Source organism: Muscardinus avellanarius (genome assembly GCF_963383645.1).
Source record: "Muscardinus avellanarius genome assembly, chromosome: 7".
NCBI lineage: Eukaryota > Metazoa > Chordata > Mammalia > Rodentia > Gliridae > Muscardinus > Muscardinus avellanarius.
This window is the reverse complement of record NC_137793.1, coordinates 63,732,771-63,758,303: the sequence shown is the minus strand read 5'-3', so window position 1 is coordinate 63,758,303 and position 25,533 is coordinate 63,732,771. Positions and strand designations below refer to the sequence as shown.

General features: G+C 49.2%; 1 protein-coding gene across 1 annotated transcript in view; it reads right to left on the bottom strand.

Annotated features, from left to right (window-relative positions):
* The window catches only part of ITPKB (inositol-trisphosphate 3-kinase B), a gene marked incomplete at both ends in the record, with an annotated part of 101,920 nt that extends 77,694 nt beyond the window's left edge, over positions 1-24,226 (bottom strand). The window contains one exon of the mRNA XM_080698698.1: positions 22,319-24,226. Within this exon, the coding sequence (XP_080554824.1) occupies positions 22,319-24,226 (1,908 nt within the window). The remainder of the gene's footprint in view (positions 1-22,318) is intronic.
* Between the last annotated feature and the right edge of the window lie 1,307 nt (positions 24,227-25,533).

The window sequence follows — 25,533 nt, the reverse complement described above, 5'->3', positions numbered from 1 at the left end:
TTCCCATGTTCTCAGGTAGTGCTATAGCATCTTTCTTCTGCTTCCCACAAGAATCTGGATGTACCACTATACACACACACACACACACACACACACACACACACACACACACACTTTTAGGTAATTTATTTCTTGAGATAGGATCTCACTATGTTGCTCAGGGTGGCCTTGAACACCAGGGCTAAAGCGATCCTCCTGCCACGGACTCCTGAGTGCTTGGATGTCAGGTAAGCTCCGCCGCACCTAATTATGGAGAACTTTTTGGTTTTCACATTGGGAAGAAATGCTACTGGCCAAGAAGAAATGCTACTAAGTATGGTATAGTGTACAGAACAGATTTCCACAACAAAAAATTATCTGGCTTCAGATGTCCACAGTTTCAAGGTTGAAAACTGTTCTAGAATGAGAATAAGTGAGGTCAAACCCTGACTCCTGCGTTACTGTGATTTCAGGCATGCCGCTTTTGCAAGACCTGCCACATAATAAAGGTGTAAAGGATGTTAGGTACTGTGATTTGCCTCCTCCATTAAAAGGCAAATTCACAGAAGGTAGGGACTAAGCTTTACTTATATGTATATCCCTGCCTGCTAGCACACAAAAAGTGTTTGTGGGTTACACAGTAAAGAGTTCAACTCTTTTTGAAAGCCAGGGAGTTGCAAGGAGTGGGTAAATTCCTTTGCCAGGTACCAAAAAGACAAAGTCTGTCACTGTAAAACTTCTGATTTTACTCTACTCATTACTTCTAGTTCATTGCAAAGTACAAATCCAATTACAGAAATTGTTGGCCAGAATCTTTTTTTTTTTTTGTACTGGGGATTGAATCCAGGAGCATTCTACCTCTGAGATACATATTCATGCCTGCCTTTCTTGCTTGTTTGCTTGCTTTATTTGCTTATTATTTGAAACAGGGTGTCCCTAAGTTGCTCAGGCTGGCCTTGAACCTGCAATCCTTCTTTCTTGGCTTCTCAAGTACGCACCACCACACCCAGCTGTCAGACTCTTTGGGAAACTGGAAGATAAAGCTGTTTTTTGTGTGGTTGTTGTTGTTGTTGTTGTTGTTGTTGTTGTTGTTGTTGTTTTATACTGGGGATTTAACCCAGAGGCATTCTACCCCAACCTATACCCCCAGCCTTATTTTATTTCTTATTTGGAGACAGGGGCTCACTAGATTGCTGAGAGCCTTGTTAGGTTGCTGAGGCTGGTTTTGAATCTGCAATCCTCCTGTCCCAGCCTCCCAAGTACTGGGATTACAAGTGTACGCCGCCATGCCCAGCATAATCTAGAACTTTGGAGGCTGAGACAGAAGGATCACAGGTTTAGGGCCAAATTCAGTAGTGTAACAAGACTCTCAGCAACCCACCAAGACCCTGTTTCAAAACAAAACAAAAGGGCTGGAGGTGTAGTGGTATAGCTCAGAGATAAAATATCTCTGGTTCAATCTCCAGTAACCCCCCCAAAAAATACATAAAATAAATACAGACACAAACATCCTGGCAGAATGCAAGTTCACGGTAAATAAATTTTATAACACTGATGCTATCTGGAAGAGTGATCCGAATCAAAATGAACTTTCACCAAAAGCCATAGTGCATTTTATGGATTCAAACTCAACCAAGTACAAACATCAGATCACAATTTCAATCAGGAATGGACAAACCAAGAGTTGTTGTTTTTTAAATCTATTGATCAACTTCAAACCAGCACCTCAAACTAGCTCTTCAAAATGTAACCAGCCAGAAAAAAATCTTGAGGCAAAGCATCATCTGACTGAGTTACACCTGCGGCCTCAGGCACACTCCACTGACCACTGAAATGTGCTAGACGATTCATTCTAATAGGCTCTGTGGATCGTGTGAAAATTCTATGATCAACCATATTCATGAGCCTATTCCCACTTCTGGGGTTCAAGGGATACATGTAAAAATCCTCTGCTAGGTTTCTGAAAACCTTTTAAGCCCATATACAAAATCATACTTTCTTTGTGATAGACTGTTTATACAAATTCACCAAAAGATCTCTCAAACACTGTATCTCCACTTTATTATATCAAGGAATAAACAACATACCTTTTCATGTCTTATGATTCACTGACATAGGACTGAGGATTATTTATTTCATAGACTGATTAGTCAGAAAAACAAATACATTCCTCTTTTCTTTTTCTCTTTCTTTCTACTGGGAACTGGATCCAGGGATGTTTTACCTCCAAGCTTAGCCCCCCCTTTTTTGAAACAGTATCTCGCTAAGTTGCTGAGAGTCTAAGTTGCTGAGGCTGGCCTCCAACCTGATTTCCTCCTAACTACTAAAATTACAGGTGTGCACAACCACGCCTGGCTTCTTAAACATAAGACATGTCTCCTGTTCCCAATGAGGAACATACCCTCCAGCTGGTACTGAAACTAGTGGCAATCTCAAGGCCACTTCCAGCTACTCTTTTTTTTTTTTTTTTTTTTTTTTGCAATACTAGTGTTTAAACCCAGGGGCATTCTGCCTCTAAGTTACATCCCAGCCATATTTTTTATTCTTTATTTTGAAACAAGATCTCACTAAGTTGCAGAGGGCCCCAGGATCCTCTTCTCTCAGCCTCCCAAGAACTGGGACTACAAGTGTATGTAACCTCTTGAGACAGGAGGACAGAGGCAAGAAGGAGACCAGTGACCAGGGGGCCTACTGTGAAACTGGAGTGCAGTGCTGGCTTTCAAGAGAATTACTTCAGTCACCAGCTATTATTATTAGCAGTTCTAAATTATAGACAGTTTTTCTTTTTTATTTAATTAAAATAAAAAGAGGAAGCATTTCTGGGAGTTTTTAGCACATGACCAGGTGGCAGAATTCAACCCAAAGGCCAGGCCCAGTGTTCACTCAGAGAGCAGTCCCAGCCGTGGGAATGGAGCTCCAGCCAGAGTAGGGCCTGTCTCTGCACACCGAGTTGGAGGAATTCACTAGTTACAAGAAGGGGGAATGGAGTAGACGCCCCACATGCAGGAATGTACCCAAGAATGTGGAAAGCGGGCAGCTTTAGGCCTGATGGGAGTTTGTTAGGGACCCTGGAGCCTGTTTTTCCATCCACTGTTGTTTCCTCCCTCCTTTTCTTCCTTTCTTCCTTCTTTCTTTCTTTTTTTTTTTCTTTTTTTTTTTTTTTTGGTACTGAAGATGGAATCTAGGGGCATTCTACTTTCAGTTTACACCCTCAGTACTTTTTTTTTTTTTTTAATTTTGAAACAGAGTCTCGCTAGGTTGCTGAGGGCCTCACTGGGTTGCTGAAGCTACAGGTAGATCTCGAACCTACGATCTACCTGTCTCTCAGCTATTTCCTTTCAGAGAGCCCTGAGGGAGACCAAGGGAAGTGGCAAGGAGACAGGAGACATTCTACATCTGCTTTGTGTTTCCAGGCCCAACAATCCATGGACGACTTCCTTTAGATACAGTCCCTGTGAGTCGGCCCTGGTGGGATCCTGTGGGGCCACAGAGAGTGCTCGCCAAGGATCACTCTTCTACTTTGGAGTCAGAGGACACTGAAGGCAGGAAGGTACTTCAGAGATGACCAAGCAGCCCTCCTGAATCCCTGAGAGGCAGAAGTCACACCAGAGGCCCCAGGCTTTAGACACCCTGCCCGTTTCCATGGTGCCTCTGTGGAATTTTTTTATGCCAGATGACAGCTGTGCATGGTGGTTCACACCTGTAATCCTAGTACTTGGGAGGCTGAGATAGAAAGATTGCAGATTCGAGGTCAGACCCTCAGCAACTTAGTAAGACCCTGCTTCAAATTTAAAAATATAAAGGAAGCCAGGCGTGGTGGTGCACACTTGTAATCCCAGCATTCAGGAAGCTGAGGCAGGAGGATCACGGTTCACAGACAGCCTCAGCTACTTATTCAGGCCCTCTGCAACTTAGAGAGACCCTGTTTCAAAATAAAGAATAAAAAATAGGGCAGGGGGTGTAGCTCGGAGGTCGAATGCTCCTGGGTTCCATGCCCAGAACTGCTAATAATAATAATAATAATAATAATAATAAATTAAAAAAATAAAAAGGGATAGGGGTGTAGCTCAGGGGCAGAATGCCCCTGGGTTCAATCTGTAGTATTGAAAGAAAGAAAGAAAGAAAGAAAGAAAGAAAGAAAGAAAGAAAGAAAGAAAGAAAGAAAGAAAGAAAGAAAGGAAAGAGCCGGGCGTGGTGGTACATGCTTGTAATCCCCACACTTGGGAGGCGGAGACAGGAGGATTGTGCAGGTTTGAAGCCAGATGCATTGGCTTAAGAGACCCTGTTTCCAAAAATAAAATAGGTCTTGGAGTGTAGCCCAAAGGCAGAAGGGCTTCCAGGAACCCCAGTACCACAAAAAAAAAAAAAAAAAAAAGCCAGGTGTGGTAGCACACATTTGTAATCCCAGCATTCGGAGGCTGAGACTGGAAGATCGCAGTTCGAGGACAGCCTCAGCTAATTAGTGAGGCCCTCCATAACTTAATGAGACCCTGTTTCAAAATAAAGAATAAAAAATAGGGCAGGGGGTGTAGCTAGGAGGTCGAATGCCCCTGGGTTCCATCCCCAGACCTGCAAAAAAACCAAACCAAACCAAACCAAACAACAACCAACAGCTTCAGCAACTTCACAGCAGATCATTTAATGAAAGGGGATATAAAAGCACATAAAAAGATGTTCACCATCACTAGCCATTAGAGAATTAAAACCTATGAGAGGAAAGCGTAGGGTTCAGTGGTAGAACTCTTGCCTAGCATGGGCAGATCCTGGGTTCAGTCCCAACAACAGACAGATGATAGATAGATAGACAGATAGACAGACAGACAGACTCCACAATGAGATACCCTGCATACCTGTCAGACTGGCTAAAACTAAAAAGACTAACGACATCAAATACTGGCAAAGATGGGGAGAAAATGGATCATCGTCTGCTGTGGAGGGAATGGAAAATGGTGCAGTCACTCTAGAAGACAACCTGGCAGTTTCATTTAAAACTAAGTAAATATGCAACTACCATACAACCCAGCAATTGCACTCCTGGGCGTGTATCACAGAGAAGTGCAAGTTTACACTTGCACACCAACATGCGCTTGAAGGTTCACACAGCCTTATTTGAAATCACAGAACCCTGGGGATGACAGAGGCGTCCCGAAAGTGACGGGTGACCAGGGCAGGGCAGGGACTGAGTAATCCAACTGCAAGCTCGGGAGTCCCGAGAGCCTGGTGTCTCTCCGCCTCAATGACCTCGCCCATGGCTGGTCGCTCTCCATCCCGCGGGACAATGCTCTCATGACAGACGTCACTTCTCAGTCATGATGCTCTGCTCTGCTCCTTTCTCAGGAGGTCCCTGGACTTTCTAGTCCCAGTTGTCTTCTTTGCAGGGAAGCCACCCAGGCGATCAGCCACTGGAAGCCTGTGCCTCCTGACTTCCCACACTTCTACAAAACGCTCTCCCTCCACCAGCCAGTCCTGGTATTTAAGTGAGGTTGGTAGGCAAATGACCCACCTCAACTGCATCCAATTCCAATTTAGGTGCTAATGTTGCAAGCTCAGGGAAGGCTCTTACCGTGATATTTAAAAGGGTCAGAGGACTTGTGTCTGGGCCACCCTGTTCCAGAATGCCTGGGCGTTGCACAGTGGGACAGTGCCCCTGGGAGCCCCTCGCAATGAAGAGGGGATGGCCTCTGGGGATGGCCTAAGGCAAATGAACACATTTAGATCTTCAGATACAACTGTCCTTCCTCTCCCTTCAGAGGCAGGCTGAGTCCCTGAGGACTGGGGCTGCAGACCGAACACCAGGTGTGCTGCTATCAGCTCACTATCCCGATCTGTCTGCAGCAGCAGGAAGCTATGGCCTTTTCTTTTCTTTTTTCTTTCTTTCTTTTTTTTTTTTTTTTTTTTTTTGCAATACTGGGGATGGAACCCATGGGCATTGTACCTCCAAGCAATTCCTCAGCCCAACTTTTTTTTACAAATGCTGGGATTACAAGTGTGCATTGCCATACGTGTGTGTGTGTGTGTGTGTGTGTGTGTGTGTGTGTGTGTACTGGGAATTCAACCCAGGGGCATTCTACCTAAAAGCTAAGCTACACTCCCAGCCCTTTTGATTTTTTTTTTTTTTTTTTTTTGGAAGAAGGGCTGCTAAATTGCTGAGACTGGCCTCGAAACTGTGACCCTCCTATTTCAGCCTCCCAATTATTGGGATTTAATGCACTCTAGGGTTAGGAGACCTCCTCTTTCCTTCCCAATAGGCCCAGAAGTACACTTTTGCTACAGTTGCTTCTGCAGAGTCCATGTTTTTAAACAAAGCCCTGCTCAGAGGGGAAAGAATCTCTTAGTTCCACTTCTGTGAAAGGAAAATGGATCTTTAACCAGACTCAACACAACTCCGGAGTAGCTATTTGAACACATTCTCTTCCCCCCAGGTTTAATATTTTCAGAGCAACAACCAACCCTAACTTCTCAATCATCTCCCAGACACAGGGCTTTGGAGCCCTCAGCATCCTGCCCATCTCCCTCTGCAGTCAAGTCAGTCCCCAGGCTGCCTAACGCACAGGGTTCAGGACCAAACTCTGCTGTGCACTGAGCCTGGCCACATCCTCTGTTCTTCAGGAGAAACCCAGGGGCAGAGGGGGCTGGGCAGGCTCTGGGGAGACACAGGTGAGTTCAAACCCCAGGTGTGGGCTTGGGACTGACAATTTCATCTGTCTGATCCTCAGTCTCTGTGCTGTAGAGAGAGGAATATGATAGATATCATGCAAAAATTAAGGGAAGCAATTTATGCAACATGCGTGGCACATAATAATAGATGCTTCTGAAACTGTAACTATTACTTTTATTATTACAGTGCACCCTAACTGATCAGTATTTTAAACAGATGCATGAACTTGTAATAAAATTCTAACCCCCAGAGAATTTCTTAAGAAATAGTGATGGAGCCTGGTATGGTGGCTTACACCTATACTTTCAGTATTTGAGAAGCTAAGACAGAAGTATGCCAGTGTGCTACAACTTAGTGACATCATCAGTAACTTAGCAAGACACTGTTTCAAAATCAAAATAAAAAATCTGAAGACATAATGTAGAGGTAGAACAACCCCGAGTTTAACTCCAAGCCAGGACTCCTCCATCCATTCCCATAGTGCAATTGAGTGTGTGTGTGTGTGTGTGTGTGTGTGTGTGTGTGTGTGTGTTACTGAGGATTGAACTCAGGGGCATTCTACCTCTGAGCTACACCTCCAGCCCTTTTTTATTATTTATTTTATTTAGAAATAGGACTTTGATGAATTACCATGTACTGGCCTTGAACCTGTCATCCTCCTGTCTCAGCCTCCCAAGCAACACACTGTGCCCAGCTACAAGTGACTCTTTGAACCTAGATTCAGGACTCACATTCCCTTTGACAACACCTGATCACACTGAATTATTTTCCGAAGTTCTTGAAATCTTTCCAAAGTCAGTGTCTCACATCTACTTCTTGTAGTGAGAGGCCAGGCTTAGAGTCTGCCGCAATCTGCCACCTGAACCCTTCGGGCCAACACACCAGGTTCTCAGGGCTCCGGCCACTGCAACTCCTGGGAAACTCCCTTTGCCTTCCCTGGGGTTGTGGTTTTTGAGGGCAATGGTGAGAGACCAGAAGATCTAGGCCAGGCCAGAGTGGCAAAGAAAGGATGCCAGGAATGACCTGAGGACCTGCAGGACTGTGTGTGTGTGTGTGTGTGTGTGTGTGTGTGTGTGTGTGTGTGGTGCTGGGGATGGGGATGGAGCCCAGGGCCTCACGAGCATGCTAGGCCAGCACTCTAACACTGAGCCGCACACCAGCCCCGCAGTGTGGCTGGCCAGTGTTGACCAGCAGCCTGCGGGAGGTAGCTCTGGGGAGAGAGCAGGCTGACTTCTAATGCACAGTGTAATACCGCAAGGTAAACAGCAGCCCAGACGCTGCTCCATATGGCTTTTGCCTGAGATCAGAACTAATCACCATCCTGTGTACATTTCCAGGTTGAGGCAATAAGGGAACTACATCCCACAGCCCCATCAGACCACCTCTGAGGTCCACACTGCCAGGTGCTAACCGGTTCTTTCCATGGACTGCTTCCTCTTCCAGGTCAACCCTTCACCTGCAAAGGGTTGGAGGAGCATGTCTCCAGAAGGGGACCCAGCTCCCCAAATACCAGGCTCAGGGCCTGGCACTCTGCCCACAGACACCTCCTGGGCTTTCCAGAAGGCTCTCACAAGTGGACCGCCCGCGGGCAGAAAAGACGGGAACCCCAGAGGTTAATACCACAAGCGGCTTCCAGTAGCAAAGGAAGAGGGGTTTCCACATCACAGACCCATACAGAACAGAGAGGCACCTGTGCCTGGCAGGTGGGTGCCCAGGACTGCAGTGATGTCAGCCCACCCGCGCGGCTCTGGTGAACCCGGCTCCTGCTGTGATCCCATGAGTTTCCACAGGCCTTCCTGGGACTCAGAAGTGAGCTGGCACACTCAGGGCTCTCCAGCTCGCTCCGGTCACCTGACTGGATGCTTGTTCCCTCCATCCCAACTTTGGGGCCCTGAAGACAATGGCAAAAAACAGCCTTGGACCAGGTAAGTGCCAGGCAGGCTCTCCCTTATCATGGAGCACAGCGGTACAGAGTGGGCTTCACAGATCCAGGAGCATGACCCAGGAGCCGCCTGGTCCTGAGCTCCTGGGCAGGTATGCGTGTTGGGTCTCACTGATCTGCAGGAAAATAAGGCATCTCCTCTCTCAGAAGGGCCTGGGGTTTCTGGGGGGGGGGGAGGTTGGTTCTTTTTCCTTTCCTTTTCTTTTCTTTTCTTTGCAATACTGAGGAATGAACCCAGGGGTGCTCTATCACTGAACTAGCTATACCCCCAGCCCTCTACTTTTTCTTTTTCTTTTCTCTTTTTTTTTTTTTTTTTTTTTTTACATTTTGAGACAGAGTTTGGCTAAGGTGCCAAGGGTCTAAGTTGTTGAGGCTAGCCTAGAATCTTGATCCTCTTGTGTACCACCATGTACTACCATGCCCTATTCTATTTCTATTTATTTATTTATTCATATTTTTAGAGACAGGATCTCACTAAGTTGTTAAGGCAGCCTCCAACCTAGGATCCTCCTGTGTCAGCCTCCAGACTAGGTGAAATTGCAGGCAGAAGCCACCTGCACCTGTCTAGGAGGCGCTGTTTTAATAAGCATGTGCCAGCCCGGGTGCAGATGTGACACAGGGAGAAGACGAAGTCAATGGACCACACATGCACACCCCTACTTCTCTCTCAGTCATTTGCCCTCTTATAAGCTCTGGCAACTCTAAAGGCATATGAAGACAGCTGAGACAGGAGGGCAGGGATGGAGTCTTCTGCACCCCAGATGCCAGGCCTTCTGTGCATGACCCCCACCACTTTCCACCGCCGATGCACAGTAAAGGAGGCCAGTCCCCGGGGGTGTGGCCTGACAGTCCTGCTGGCAGCTGAATGCAGTGGTTGTTTTTCAGACTTCAACTTCTGAGCCTGGCAACAAAGTGAACCATTCCCGCACCTGAGGAAGCTCCTCGGAACCATGATTCCTGTAGCCTATTTGTCATCATCCTGGACTTGGAAGACATGAGAGTCAGGCCAGTTGATGAAAGCAAGTTAGAGACCCGCTTAAAAGCACTCTTTACATCTGGGAGGAGGAGACCCAGGAGGGGACACTCTTCATTCACAGGACTGTCCTGGGTATGGATTTGAACCACATTATCGTAGTTCATCTTCACAATGCACAGCAGGGAGGGTCATTATCCTTGTGTTAGAAGTGAGGAAACTGGGATTTGGAGGAGTCACATCTGCAAGGCCCGAGGCAGAGCAAGGGTATGAATTCAGCTCTGGCTGGCTGGAAACTCCTACTGACGCATCGTCAGAGCTCCTAGACCCCACTGTTTCTTGGAAGAAAGAAGTGTCTATGTCAGAAATACTCCCTTGGGTACCTTGCTTCACTTTCAAATGGAACAGGGTGGTGGAGATTGCAAGCCCAGCATAAATGGCTGAGAACAGGCCACACAGCCCCCTCTGAGGTACACGCAGCCATCACGTGCCCAGCACGTCCGGTGTCAAGGTACTATACCAGGCACTACATACCTCACACCTCCTTTAAGGCTCGAGAGCTGTAGGCAGGCAGGCATTACCCATCCATTTTGCAGATGCTACAACTGAGGGCAGAGAGGTAAGGCATTTCTCTAGGGCCACACAGTCAGGAAGTGGCTAAGCTCAGGCTCCACCTCAAGACTGCCCTTTCTCCAAACCCCACTCTCCTCCCTGTGTTACAACGCCACCCCCACCCCCCAGGGCTCCTCCATAAGTTAAGACTCAATAATGCTTGCTGAGAAGTCTTTCCCAGGCCTTCTAGACTGTGGCCCTCTGGTCATTTGGGCTGGGGGTGTGGATAGCCTGTGGCCTTATGCTAGCCTCACAAAGAACCAGGCAGCTGCCCACGTTCTATTAGCCAGGGATGATTTGTATGGAGCCCTGTATTAAGGCCTGGGCTGGAGAAGGGCCCTCTTTCATTCCAACCTCCCAGAGCCACAGGGTCCGCAAAAGTCTCTTTGCCTGAGCACTTCTGCCAGAGGCAGGGAGTCCCCCAAGGCCTTTCCCTACACGCCTCACTCTCCCAGTGGCTGTTGCCCGCGTCCAAGTCTTCTGCTCCTGCGCCACAGCCAGCAGTGAAGCTTCTGCATTTCACATGCCCACGCCAATTCGTTGTTTATTAACTCACATTTAATGAATGAGCTTGTTCCATGGCAATACAACTTGTTCTTGGGTCTTGCAGATCTCAAGTATGCATGTTTGGCATTGGCTTTGTCTTCTAGGGCACACCCCCAAGGACAGGGACAGCAGCAGTGAAGCCATTCTCTTTAGCACAGAGACCTGCAGACGGGAATGTGGCAGGAATGCCTACCATTTGGGTAGCCACTGGGTGCCGTGTTCACTACTTGACACGGGCAGGGGCCAGAAAGGAACAGCTGGCTCCACGAGGAAAGGGGCACATGTTTCCAGATCTAGTCAGGGCCGGGCCTCCAGAAGAGGGGTCCAGCAGAGCCTTGTTGTGTGTAATGGCCACTTAAAATACTCAGGACTTTGCTGAATTCCTCTTTTGCTTTCCAGGACACAGAGGAGAAACTGCTAAGAGGCATTAGAAAAGTGAGCGCTCCTGCAGGGTACCTCAAGTCTACAAACAATGCTTGACCTCCACCCACCGCTCAGGAGCTGAGAGCTCAGCTCTCGGACCTTAGGCCCCGGCTGGTGGCCGTCCTGGCCCACTGCAGCCATCCCTCGTGTCCTTCACCCAAACTACATCCCAGCAAAGAGGAGTCCGATATTACCTGAATGTCTACTCTGCTCTGTCGCCTCCCCAACTCCCGCATCCACTCAGAACTGGTCTGTTTTGGACAGAAAGGTTGTTTTTAACCTAGTTTTTTTTTTTTTTTTTTTTTTTTTGCCATTTCTCTCCAAGCACACTGAGGTTAGAATACTTCACATCAGTGTGACACTTGCCCGGGCCCATCCTCTCTTCCAAAAACTTTAAAAATCAAAATCAACATTAGGACTTTGGCAGTGGTGAAGGCCTGTATTCCCAGTACTTGGGAGGCTAAGATAGGAGGATCCTGGGTTCAAGGTCAGCATGTGCCATTTTAGTGAGACCCTGTTTCAAAATAAAAAATACAACTGGCTTATGGTTATAGCTCAGAATTAGAGCACCCTAGGATTCCTACTACCCTACATCCCTACTACCACAATAGAGGGGAGGGGGCAACAGCATGAGTTGGGCACTGGCACATGCCTATAATCTCAGCCACTTGGGAGGCAGAAGCAGCCTGAGTAATTCAGTGAGCCTCTGTCTCAAAATTTTAAAAAATTAAAGGGACTCCATGATAGAGCACTTTGGGTTCAATCCCTTGTACCACTAAATAAAATAAATAAATAAATAAATAAATGCAATATCATGGTATTCATAATTAAAACTAATCAAGCAGGCAAAAATACATCCTCTCCCCAAGTGACTCCATACATGCTCTGTCATTTGAGACTCACAAAGGCCCCATGAGTAGGAAGACTACCAATAGACTCATTTTACAGATGAGGAAACCAAAGCCCAAAGAGGCTAAGTGCTAAATGTGAGAGTCACTAGTCTTTCTAGCACCCCATTGCCCTAGGGTATGCCCAGAAAGTCCTTAGAAGGCCTCGAGTCTCCCAAATCACTTGGAATTAGCAAGATGCTCTGCATTAATAAGTGTTTAATGCTGGATGATTACAATGATGATGAATGAAAAAGTTTTAAAAAAAAGAGGGGAAGGTTTCAGTGGCCTCTCATCCATTAAAATAGCAATTATAAATTGGATGTCATGGTGCACACCTATAATCCCAGTCATTCCGAGGCTGAGAAAAGAGGATCACAGGTTTGAGGTCAGTGCACAGTAACTTAATGAGATCCTGTTTTGAAATAAAAAAGTTAAAGGGCTAGGGTGTAGCTCAGTTGTAGCATACCCCTGAGTTTGATCCCCAGTATCTCACACAAAAAAAATAATGATAACATATTCAAATGTCCCCTACACTAGCAAATTTTGGATTTTCAAGAATTCAAGTAGTTTCTCAAACCAGCATCCTCTCACCTCCTAGCTTTTACACACAGCAACCAATTTTTCCCTGCTTTTGGCTCAGAAATCTGGGTCTTGGGATTACTTGTCCCTAAAGAAATCTCTCAGCCTTTTCTTAAGCTACTGGCAGGCAGCTGCATTTTCCACTTGACGTTGTTAAGAGATTAAACTGTTTATCTCACTGTCATGGCCAGGCCTCTTCAGTTTCCTGCTAACTTGTTCAGGTTAGATAAGGACTACAAAAGCCAAGCTATTCTCGTGCCAGCCATCATCCTTTCCCCTTACAGCTTGAAGGCCTGCTTTATTAAATCTATTGAGAGAGAGCTAACTTACCAAAAAAAAAAAAAAAATCCTACACATCTATGCAGAAGCAGGGGATCAGACACCCAGCAGCTCCTCTACAACTGGAGAAGCGCTTCCCAGGAGAACCTGCCCAGGTGTACATGTTATCACCCCATCACCAGTTGCCCTGGAGAAGAGGAAAGCAAGGGGAGGTGAGCCTGGGAAGAACACTTGCTGGGAACTGCCGCAGTGACCTCCCTTGTAACTGCCCAAGCCCCACCAGCTCACAGCATACCGAGAGGGAGAATGCAGATGGAGCTGGGTGGACAGCCAGTCACCAGGGAAGCAAATTCTCTTTCCCACAGCGAGCTCAACACTCCCGCAGTGTTTGAAAATATTAAGTGCTGGTATTACAAAATGTGTTATAGCTTCTTCTTGGAAAACAGTACAATCCGTTTATTCACTCTGATTAAATGGATGGGGTGGGAGGGGACTGGAGGCGGAACCTCTAAGAGAAGCAATGGAAGAAAACGGTGCTCAGTGCCTCAAAAGCCAAGGGCAAAGCTCTCCATTCACGCTCTCCTGCCATGCCCAGAAACCAACTTTATAAAGTAAGCAGATGGACCACCCTTCCAGAGGAGGTCAGAGGGCCAACGTCCGACCCTTCTTCTGCATCATGACTACACATCATCACCTCTGGGTGAGGCAAACCCTGCTCTTGGTTACCGGGTCAACGGAAGCAATCTTAACATCGCTTTGACACCATGTCATTTCATTTTCCTTTCCCACCTAGAATCTTACCACAAGAGTAAAATTCAAGATTAACAGGATAACAGCAAGCTTCATGAAGGAAACTCCTACAGTGAAAATTATCTACCACCTCCCCAGGTTGACTGAGGCACTTTTCTACTTATTCAGAGATGGGGAGTAAAAACATATCCTTCCTTGCCTCAAATAAAATCATATAGAAGTATGAATTGCAGACATTCATTCTGCTTCCTTATCCTCTGGTGCTCCTACTGTTCAGTTACTTGTAAAACTTCATCTATTTAATATCTTGCAGTGCCAGGGATGGAACCGAGGTCCTCGCGCATGTCAAGCAAGGGGTCTACCAGCGAGCTACATCCCTGGCCCCAGTTACTTATAAAACCTAACAGCTGGTCTGAAATAAGAGAAGTAAAAATCGCAGGAAATAAAAAAAGAAAAATGTAGTATTGGCTAGCAGCCCAAAAAGATAGCTTCTATTGAATGGGTTTCCATTACGTGATCGCAAGTCAACAAAATGTCAAGTAAAGCTCAACAAGGGAGAAGATCAGATTTCTAGCAGAGACTTCTTAATGGAATTGTTGAGAAACATGCCAGAAGAGTGAGTTCCAAGCTGGAGGTGGCTTCCCCGTGAAAGGAAATGATGTGCGTACGTCATTCTTTCTCACCTGAAACCTAGCAGGCCCTGCCTCTGCGTAAGAAGCATCAACGGTCTGTCTTGCACAAAGCCTGCATAGAGCAGCAGTCACGTCTGTGATTCACTCCTATCTCTTTGAATCCAAGCCTTAAAGTAGCCCCAGCCCTACAACCTACTAAGAGGAAAGTACACTAGGAAACAGACTGAGGCAAGACCAGCCTTCTAAACAGTCAAGGAACGCATATTGGGGAAACTACTTGTTCCACAACAGCCTGTGAATGCAAGTCTTTTTGTTGGTGGTGGTGGTGGTGGTACTGAGGACTGAACACAGAGGTGTCCTGCCTCTGAGCTACACCCCGCGCCCTTTTTATTTTTTGTTTTGAAACAGGGTCTCAGCCGGGCATGGTGGCCCACGCGTGTAATCCCAGCATTTGGGAGGCTGAGACCAGAGGATCGCGGTTCGCGGACAGCCTCAGCTACTTAGTGAGGCCCTTCACAGCTTAATGAGACCTTGTTTCAAAATAAAGAATAAAAAATATAGGGCTGGGGGTGTAGATCAGAGGTATAATGCTCCTGGGTTCCATCTCCAGTACCGCAAAGAAAGAAAAGAAGAAGAAGAAGCAGGGTCTTGCTAGGTCGCTAAGAGTGTCACTAAGTCGCTGAGGCTGGTCTCTACTCTGATCCTCCTGTCTCAGCCTCGCAAGCACTGGGATTACAGGCCTGCACCACCATGCCTGGGTTGAATGCCAGTCTTTAATGAATGGATTTCATGGCAGTCTTTTTGCTCGAGGCAGAATCAGTTTTCAGGATTGTAACTGGGATGGAAATAGAACTTAAAATCCTAAGGTTAGCACAGACCATTTCTTCCAAGGGGCCGAGTGAATTTTCCAGACAGACATGGCCTCCCTGGTGCTCCCAGTGTCTCCCAACCCCACAGGGATGGAGCCTCTACTGTGTGCCAGATTCAGGCACGGTCATACACACTGCACCACGGAACCGGCGCCGCCCGTGAGCGCGCGCCCACTCACGCTACTATTCTGTGGGTTTACAGGCCATGTGAGGACAGGGGCTTCAACCAGGCTTCCTGAAGCCAAGCCCAGCACCCGTGCCCTGTAGCAGCAAGGTCACAAGTGAGCAGCTGCCCTGCCTGTTCTCTGTCTCCTTTCTTTGCTCATCTTTTGGATGGTTCGACACCCTTTTGTGTGTAGATAATGCGAGAACTGCCCTCGCGTTCATTCACTCACTCATCCTTTAGGGATGTTTTAAGAGCACCTGCTGCGTTTAAAGCCAAGGGGCGTGGGGGAGTGAAAAGGAGAATGGGAACACGGATCCTGTAACTGTTCTGAGTGCCTCTGGCCTTTATCTCTTCATCTTTATAATGCGAATAGTGGACAAAGTGAGCTCTGGATCTTCTAGCAGCTCTGGATCTACTGGGGAGGCTGAGACAGGAAGATTGAAGGTTTGAGGGCAGCTTTAGCAACTTAGTGAGACCCTCCGCAACTCAACGAGACCCTGTTTCAAAATTAATAAAAAAATAAGATGGGGCTGGGGCTATAACTCAGAGGTATTACTGCCCCTGGCTTTAATCAGAAGGAAGGAAAGTGGGGAGGGAAGGTCATAGGAAGAAACAGAGGAGGGGAAGAGCTATTTTTTCACAGCAAACAGAGAGGCCTACCTTCTTATTGAGATAATACATATTTTCAGCTAAGGAAAATTGAACTGTCTTTAAACTAAGAGCTCATTCCTGGAATAAGGATTCAGGGCTGCTGTCTCCCTCAAGGAGACAGGGTGAAGAAACAGGGCCCAGTGAGAAGCTGACAAGGTATCTGGGACCCCGGTGAGGCTCAAGGTTGGTGACAGTACTACAGCAAGTCAACTTCGACTATAGGTCAGGGACCAGGTTGGCAGATTCTTCCAGACCTCCAAGGTGGCCCTCCACATGAGAGGAACTGGACCGTGGGTCTGACAGAAGCACTGGGTGTTTCTGCTTGGTGCTATCAAAACTGCCCATGACACCATCATTACTTGGTTCCATAAGTCAATAGCACATGGTCACAGGACACTAAAAACTGGTCATATAAAATGCAAACAGTAAGCTGGGTGTGGTGGCTCACCCTTGTAATCCCAGTACTTGGGAGGCTGAGATAGGAGGATCACTTAGTGAGGCTCTCAGTAACTTAGTGAGGCTCTCAGTAACTTAGTGAGGCTCTCAGTAACTTAGGGACACTTTGTTTCAAAAATTAAAAAATATGGTGAGGGACATAGCTTGGAGGTAGAATACCCCCTGGGTTCCATCCCCAGCACCACAAAAATAAATAAAATCCAAACAGATAGCTGTCACTCTAAAGGATTTTCCATACAACCAAAGAGTTCACTGTTGGGTTTGGTGTGATTTTGTAAGCAATGAGCTCTCCCAAGGCATGAAAATATCACTTCTATGGGGGGTGGTTTGCCAAGCACACTTTATTAGAACTGAGAGCACAACGAGCCTGGCCTCCTGTGGCCTCCTCTCCATCAAAGCCTGCAAGCCACAGGAGGAGCTCAGATTTGAGACCAGCCTCATCAACTTAGCAAGACCCTTAGAAACTTAGTGAGACCCTGTTTCAAAATAGAAAATAACTAAGCCGGGCGTGGTGGCGCACTCTTGTAATCCCCACGCTTGGGAGGAGAGACAGGAGGATCGCACAGGTTCAAAGCCAGACTCAGCTATTTAGTGAGGTTCTCAGAAACTTAGTGAGACCCGGTTTCCAAATTAAATGTAAAACAGGTCTGGGAATATGGCCCGGAGGTAGAAAGCCCCTGGGTTCCACCCCTAGTACCACCAAAAAAAAAGAAAAGGAAAAGAAAGAAAGAAAGAAAGAAAGAAAGGAAGGAAGGAAGGAAGGAAGGAAGGAAGGAAGGAAGAAAGAAAAGAAAAGAAATAAAATAGGAGAGAAGGTATAGCTCAGAGGTAGAATAGTCCTGGGTTCAATCCTCAGTACCAAAAGCAAGAAAACAGAGAAAAGCCCCACAGACCCCTCCACACTGATCTGTGCCCACACGTAATTTAGAGGAGTTCCTGAGTCAATCCCAGATCACTTGAACTCTACAGAGTTTTTTCTACCAAAATATAAGATTCTTTTCTTTGAATTCTACCTTTAGATAACTAAGCTGAAACCTGACAAAATAAAATAAGCCTAAACCATGTTATCAATACTCCTAGGAATATAAATAAATTACATAGTGCTAATCTAATCTGTAACTACGTTTGACAGGTATGTGCCAACAAAATCAGAAAAGTGACTCAGCAGCAATGCAATATCTAAAAACAAGTTCTGAAGACGATTTATTTAACAACACCTGAAACCTGTCTCTAAAGACAGCAGTCAAGCTGGGGGCAGTGGTGCACACCGGAAATCCCAGTACTTGGGAGGCTGCGTCAGGAGGTTTGAAGGTTCCAAGTCAGCCTCAGTCATTTAGCGAAACCCTCAGCAACTTAACAAGATCCTGTTTCAAAATAGAAAATAAAAAGGGCTGAGAGTGTAGCTCTGAGAGTGTAGCTCTGAGGTAGAATGTTCCTAGGTTCCGTCCCCAGTATGAAATAAATAGTAAGATAAAAGCAACAGCCAAATTAGATTTTATAAGAAGCCAAATGTTTTCTTATAAAATCTAAAGTCCAGGTAAGTCTTGAGCTGCACTGTTGCAAAACCTACACATTGGGATGCAAAGTAATGTAAAGTGTCAACTTCTGTCTTTCTCCTTGTATTTGAAAGGATTTTTAATCTGTCACCTTTGACAGGACAAGGTCTTTGAAGTGATATTTTTGCTCTTTGTTATCAAAGCCTCAGTTTCCAACCTTAAAAACAATTTGTAAATGGGATCCGTATTTTTTGCGTTAATGCTCTGATCCTCTTGCTGCACAGTCTCTGATATCAACCTGGTTATTAGTGAAAGTCTTAGGTATTATGCTGATGATTTGTTCTCATTATGCTTTTTCAGTATGAACTTGCAAAAACTATCCTTCTGGTAAAGAGATGAAAGACAGGCAGATCAATCAATTGATCTCAAGTAAAAGCGCCAAATTAGCCAGGCATGGTGGTGTACACCTGTAATCCTAGTCCTTGTGAGACTGAGACAGGAGAATCACAGGTTTGAGGCTAAAGACATGCAGCAACTTAGAGAGACCCTATTTCAAAATTAAATAAGCCAGGTGTGGTGGTGTACGCTTGTAATCCCAGCATTTGGGAGGCTGAGACATGAGGATCGTGCATGGTTCGCGGCCAGCCTCGGCAACTTAGGAAGGCCCTTTGCAACTCAGTGAGACCCTGTTTCAAAATAAAGAATAAAAAAATGGGGCTGGGGGTGAAGATTGGAGGTAGAATGCCTCTGGGTTCAATCCCCAGCCAAAAGAAAAAGACACCAAATTAATAGTGCACAGTTTGGGCCTCAATGGCAAAAGCCAAAACAAAGAAACCTTGTCAGCCTTCCAGACACATTGAGACCAGGGTTTGAATCAAATGTCTAGAATTAAACAGTAACAGAGAGAACTCCATGCACCCCATGAGCTCTTCCTCCTACAATACGCACCTTGCAAAAGAACACGGAGCCAGAGGCAGAGCACATGGGCAAGTCCAGCTCTTGTCTTCTTCACTAAAGAGTAACACTGGAATCACACATAAGTGACTTGAAGGGTCTCCCACACCTGGAAGCTGCTGAGGCTTTGCCAGATGCCTGAGAGATAAGGCCTCCTCATCTTCAGAAAACAGCTGTGTGCGACCTCAACACAGAGCCCCACAAGTTTGAGCCTTCAACATACTCATCCAGAAAAAAAATTGTCACTTAAAAGTATTCACCCTTAAATGCATCTTAAGAGTCACCTAAAGTTTGGTTTGTTTTATCCAAATATAAACTTTTATATAGATACTTTTCAAAACTACATGCAACTGTTCTAAACAGCATTTTCTTTTTCTTTTTCTTTTCTTTTTCTTTTTTTTTTTTTTTTTGCAGTACTATGGATTGAACCCAGGGGTGTTCTACCTTCGAGGTACACCCCAACCTGATTTTTTTCGTTTTTGTATAAATAATTGGTGGCGTACATTTGAAGCAAATTGATAAAATCTGTTTTTTAAGTAAGATCCATCCACATTTTAATTTAATACTTTCTGCCTGGCGTCTCAATGGCCCAGATACTTTTAAATGGAATGCTAAATGAAAATGAAGAACTGAAGATTAAGTTGTCTAAAAGAAGAAAGAGCAGATGGGTTCTGACCAGATCTGAGACCACAGTCAGTGTGAAGGTGCCTGAATCCAAGCCCTCGTGGACTAGGTGTGTGACGTAATTACTTCCAAGCAGACTTCAAGCGTCTGATCCTTTAGAAGCAGATCCAGAGCCGCCACCACACCACACCTGTACACCACGTAATCGCAGGCCATCGTTGCACAGCAGGTACAAAGGCTGTGCCCCCGGAGGCACACAGGAGAGCCTCGACTCTGTAGGAAGGCAGGGCGCTATAAAAACCAACTCCCAGGGCCCAGTGTGGGCCTGAGATCTGGTTGTGTGATGGGGACGCTGGAAGCGCCATCTCAAACCTGCGCATCTGAGTAACTGCGTGTGTGGATTTGAGTGTGAGCATGCATAAGTGTGAACATGTGTGTGTGTGGGGGGGTCAGCCCACATGAGGACAAGTGAGAGTGAGTGTGAATGTACAGTCATCCAGAAAAGGGCTGGGCTTGGGTTTCAACTACCTAACACCGGTCAGCTCACAAACAGGCCCTCAATCAAGATGTCCGGCCTCTGTGGAAAAATATCCATCTCAGGGAATCAAGTCCTTTTTGACCCAAGGAGCAGATGTTTTAGTGACACAGATAAGGCCACACTGTCACCATCTGTATAAGAAGAAGAAAAGTTTATCATGAAGCACCTAACCAAAGCTCAAAAGCCCACTAGGATCCCATAATTTCCAGATGGTTATCTACCCTCCACCTAACTAATACACACATGTCCCATGGGCCTCAGATGATTCAGAGAGAAAAGATGAGAGGGAATTCCCTCTAGTTCTATCTCTGTGGGTATTTGAAAACCTGTTTAAAAGTAGGAGGCAGGTTGGACAAGAGGCCACTCTCCTTTCTACCTCTGGACCTGTTAGCTGACTTGAAAATACCACATATCTCTCTGATTTCTCAGTTGCCATCCCTCTGGCAAATGAGAAAATAAATTATCCCCGTTGTGATTTGTCTCCTCTTTTTTTGTGTGTATGTGTGTGGTACTAAGGATGGAACCCAGGGGCATTCTACCTCTGAGCTACATCTCCAGCCCTATTTTTTATTCTTTGTTTTGAAATAGGGTCTCACCAAGTTGCAGAGGGCCTCACTAAGTAGCTGAGGCTGGCCTTGAACCTGCGAACCTCTTGTCTCAGCCTCCCAAGTACTGGGATGATAAAGCACACTCCACCATGCCCAGCTATCTCCTCTTTAACTCATTTCCAGACACAACTTCTTTTCAAGCATCGGGATGGACAAACTGTTTTGGTAGCCAGCAAGAGCAGCTAATCTACCACTAGAAAGGGCGAATAGAAACTTAGAGAACAAGCTACAGCAGCCTTGGGTATGCAGCCATGCTTGGTGCCAGCAAGGGGACTGCCATTATCCCCTAGGCCCTGGCTGCCGAAGGGCAGAGAGGCCTGGGTCACACCTTCAGAGAGAAGCTTTTTCCATGTGTCCTCTGCTACCAGGCCTTCCAGGTGGGCTGCCCACCCCCCTCAGCAAGGTGGTGTGCCTATGCCACAAAATGCCAGGCTGACTGGGACCGGACTTTGCATGCCCATTTGCCTCCAGATCATCAGCAGAGAGCAGAGTTTCAGGAGAAGAATATTCAGACTGTGATTTCTGAATTAGGAGTCAGAGCAAAACATTCTTTGGGGTCCAAAATCCGCAAGTAAAGGATTCCGAGTAGAAACCTTAAGTTCCTGGTTGAGGTTGCAGTGAAGAACCTTATGGAGGCAGAATCCCATTTGGCATTCCAGGAGAAATCAGAAGCCTACCCATTATAATAACATCCAGCCTTTCCCCCAAGGCAGCACTACCGCCCCTCACACACTGAGCTAGGAAACTCCATACTCTCTGGAAAAGCTAAGAGAAAGGCCAGACCTTTTCGGAAGTGCTAGCTTCCATGAGTATGTCTTCTGAAATATACTCTAATCCTCTGGAGAGTGAAAACAGCCTACCAGTGAGATTAACCAGGTAGTAGAAATAAACTCCTGTCTACTGCCACAGCCAGAATAAGATGGCAGTGAAATGAACTCATCCTGATGTGCACGAAAACGCACCTGACAAGGACCTGTCCCAGCTCATCTCCTGCTGGTGATCCCACCCAGGGGCCTATCCCAGGTGATTCAACCTAATTTAAGTTTCTGTTACAAAAGAAACTGTTTGTGTGGCTCAAGGCATGGTTCTCATTTTAACTCTTACATCAAACTGCACCTTAGTTACAGACCACACTAATATTGCCAGGTCCTGGCCTAACTTACTGAGGCTTGGTGGTTGTCTGCCCAATAGAGAAGCCACAGCCTCACCTCCAGGTTCCAGGCCGCTGTCACAGAATCAGATCGCTCATTCCCCTGACCCGATAGTGGAGGCTGCCTTCATTCAATGACATCTTTGTCAGTGTTTCACTGGATTAGACAAAAGCCACACACTCAGCAGCTTGGTTCACCGTCTTTAGGGATTAATGAGGAAGTTTTGGGTGACACTTGTGAATATGTTCCCAAGAGGAGTGGCGACCTACCTACAGGAAGCACCTCAAGAGCTTGTTTTAAGATGTACATGGAAATAGCAGTAGGAATGACTGGGATTCCCCGTCCACAGGTTAGTGCCTCTGCACCCAACCCCACCTCACCCCCAAGCAAATATCCCTGAAGAGAAATACTAGGTGTGGCTGCCCCAGAGCCCTGGTCAGAGTCTTCACAACTCAGTAGCAAGTAAGAAAATTGAGAGACACAAGGGACATCAAAGGTCCACTGGAAGCATCATGAGTTAAAAATCTCAGGGAAAGACTTACCACTCTGGGCTTCTGCTGGTCCAGGGTGTGCAGAAAGGCCGAGTTGGGGTCCAAGATGCGCTCAGGGTCACTAGAGATGTCCTCTTCAGAGTCATCGTAGGAAGAAGAGAAGCCCGTGGAGGAGGCAGAGGAAGACGACAGCTTCCTCAGAGGCAGGCTGCCCCAAGGGTTTCCCTGCGCCTCCTCCAGGGGCCCCACCTCGGGGGCACCCATATCTGTCACAATGACTGCAGGAATCGCAGGGATGATGCTGCCGCCGCAGGCCTCTCTCAGGGAAGGCCCGTCCTTCTGATCCTGGGGCAGCCGCTCGCAGCTGGGGTGGCCATTACTGTCCCGCAGCTGGGTTTCCCAAGTACCCTCCGATTGTGCCCCTGTGCTGCACGTCCAGGCCAGAGCTACTCCCTCTGTGGCGCTCGACCAGGCCCGGGAGCTCCCAAGCTGCACACCCACCCTGTCCCCAGGAAGGCACTGAGCTTCTTTCAGATCTTTTGCTACTTCCCAAGAGGGCAAAGGCTTCAGCATTCTACCAGAAGGAATTCCCACCTCCACCTGCTGAGTTCCGGATGGTGCAAGCAAGCCAGGATTTCCGGGGGCTGGAGACCCTTCCCTCCCTGTGTGGGAGAGCGGAGGGGATTCACCCATCACTGGGATCCCACTTTCAGTCTCCAGGGGATTTACAGAGCCCAGGTCTCCAGAGGATCTGGACGGGCTCGGGGCCTTTGAGGCCTCTGAGTTCTGCACGTTCACTCTTGGTTCCTCTGGCCTTTCGCAAACAGTGGTGTCGGAGCCCCGCTGGCCACAAGGCAGATTTCCTTTCCCCACCTTCTCAGGGGGCTCCTCCGAGCTGGCCCCCCCCTGCTCTGGGGCTGGGCTTGTCTTGCTGCCCAGAAACTGCCCTGGCCTTTCCACCAGAGCCTCACAGGGGTGCAGGCCTCCATGCTCCAAGGGCTGCTCCACCAGGACAGGATCCTGTGAACCACGTGGCCCAGTGGAGGTGGCCACCGCTGCTGCCCCTGCTACGCTGGATCCCACTAGCTCCTGAGAGGGAGCTTCGCAGGTCCAAGTTCCCGAAGGGGCAGAGACTCTCTTGACAATTTCCATAGCTATGGAGGAGCCGCAGGGGGGGCTGGCGGAGGTCCCCTTCTCCATCCTTCCTGAATCGTAGGTGATCTGAGCCCCTGATCCAATCGGGGTGGACGCACCAGAACGAAGTGCCACTCCCTCCTTGTCCTTCGAGGGGCATGGACTGAGCCCTCCTCTCCTCGTGGAGTCAGCCTCTGAAGTCTCAGGACTCTGCTCCCCCCAGGACTTCGTCCTCCGTTCCTCGCTGGAGGCGCAATGAGCCAGGACCCTTCTAGGGGGCTGGCTGCTGCTGCGGAAGGGGGACGGGGAGGGCGAGCGAGCCCTGCCCAAACGTGGGCTGCGCGGCGCCTGGATGGCACTGCTCTGCGCCTGGATGTGCGCCTCAAAGATGCCCACCTTCTGGTTCACCTGCACGTTCTGCAGCTCCCGCTGCAGAATCCGCAGCTTCCTCTGGGCCTCCTCCGGCCCCGGCGGGGAGAGAGTGCCGGTGGCCACCACCTGCTGCCCGTCCCCTCGCAAGCGGCCGGCCCAGCTCGGGCTGCCCACGCTGCTGCTGCTGCTGCTGCCGCTGCCGCTACTGTTCAGCCTGCGCCGGCCGCTCCGCCAGCCCCCGGGGCTCCGGGGCTCCTCGGGCGACAGCGACTCGGCGGGGGGGAAGAGGAAAGAGGCCCTCCTCCCGGGGCTGAAGACGCTGCCGGGGCTCAGGACGGCCCTCCCCGGGCTCTGGGGCGCCTCGCCGCCTCCGGGCGCCGGGCCGCCGCTCTTCACCTGGTTGGCGCTATTCATGACCACCAGGCTGTTGAGTGCATAGCAGTACACAGCCATAGTACTGGGTCCGCCGCGCTGCCCGCTGCCGCGGCTCCCGCTCCGGCTCGGCCGCCCGCGCCTCCTCCTCCAGCGGCCCCCGGCTCAGCCCCGGAGGCCCGGCGGCCGCGGCTCCGCCTGCCGGTGGGGCGGCATGGCCTGGGCGGCGGGCTGGGGGCGCGACCGTGGGCTCGGCCCCTGCCCAGAGCTCCATACACGGCCGCGCCGCTGCGGAGACACAAGGAGAGAAGTCAGGACCCCGGAGGGCGCGAGCGGGGGGCGGGGGGGCGCCCGGCGGGGCGGGGCGAGGTGCGCTTCCCGGGGCGCCGCATCCCCCTCCCCCAGGACGGATCTGCTTTGAGGTCCCCCAAGTTACACATCCTCGGATTCGTCTTGGGAGCCGCGAGGATGGGCGGAGGAGGATGTGCCTCTGCCTGGCCGCCGCGACCCGGGCTCTCGGGGCAACGCGCAGCCGCTCCCCCTCCCCGGGCCGGCCGCCCCCAAACCTTTGTTAGGCCGGGATGCGGGAGGGCGCCCGCCGCGTGCCTCCGCCCCCCGGGCGCGGGCTGAGCCCCTCGGCCTGGACCCGCCTGGAGGGCGGCGGGCTGCAGCCGACGCCGTCTTCAGCATTGGCCTGGTCGCCGGTCCCCAAACAAGTGTGTTTTGTGTGTGGGCGCGCCTGCGCGCCCGGGGCCGCGGCTGCGGTGTCTGGTACCGGAACCCTTTTCTGTCGCCCCCTGCGGTGGTGTGTGCATCTGTGTGTGCATGTGCGTGTGTGTACACGCGCGCAGGCACTCCGCCCTCCACGCGCCCTGCTACCGAGGACGCGCTGCCCCGCGGGCGCCGGGACTCACGGCCCGGGGGTCTGCGTGGCTGCACCGCGGCGCCGCCCAGGTGCGCAAAGCCAGGGGTCCGCAAGCCAGGGATCCGCAAGCCAGGGATCCACAAGCCAGGGATCCGCAAGCCAGGGATCCACAAGCCAGGGATCCGCAAGGGATCCGCAAAGCCTGGAGATCTGCAAGCCGGGGGATCCGCAAGCCCGCGGGGCCGGCGCAGGGCGCCTCTCGGTCCCCGGAGCGCCAGCCGCCGCCAGGCCGGGCCGAGACCCGCCGCGCCCGCCGCCCAGCCCGCACTTGCTCCGAGGCGCCGGCTTACCTGCAGTTTCTCAGACCCCGGCTCCGGGGCGGGCTTCGCGCCCCGAGACGCAGACCGTGGGGTCGAGATGGCTTCCAAAGTCAGGACGCCCGGAACGATCCCCGAACAATCCGCGGAAGACCGAGCGGAGCCGGCGAGCGAGGCGGGGACGTCCTGGGCGCCGGCCCCGCGAT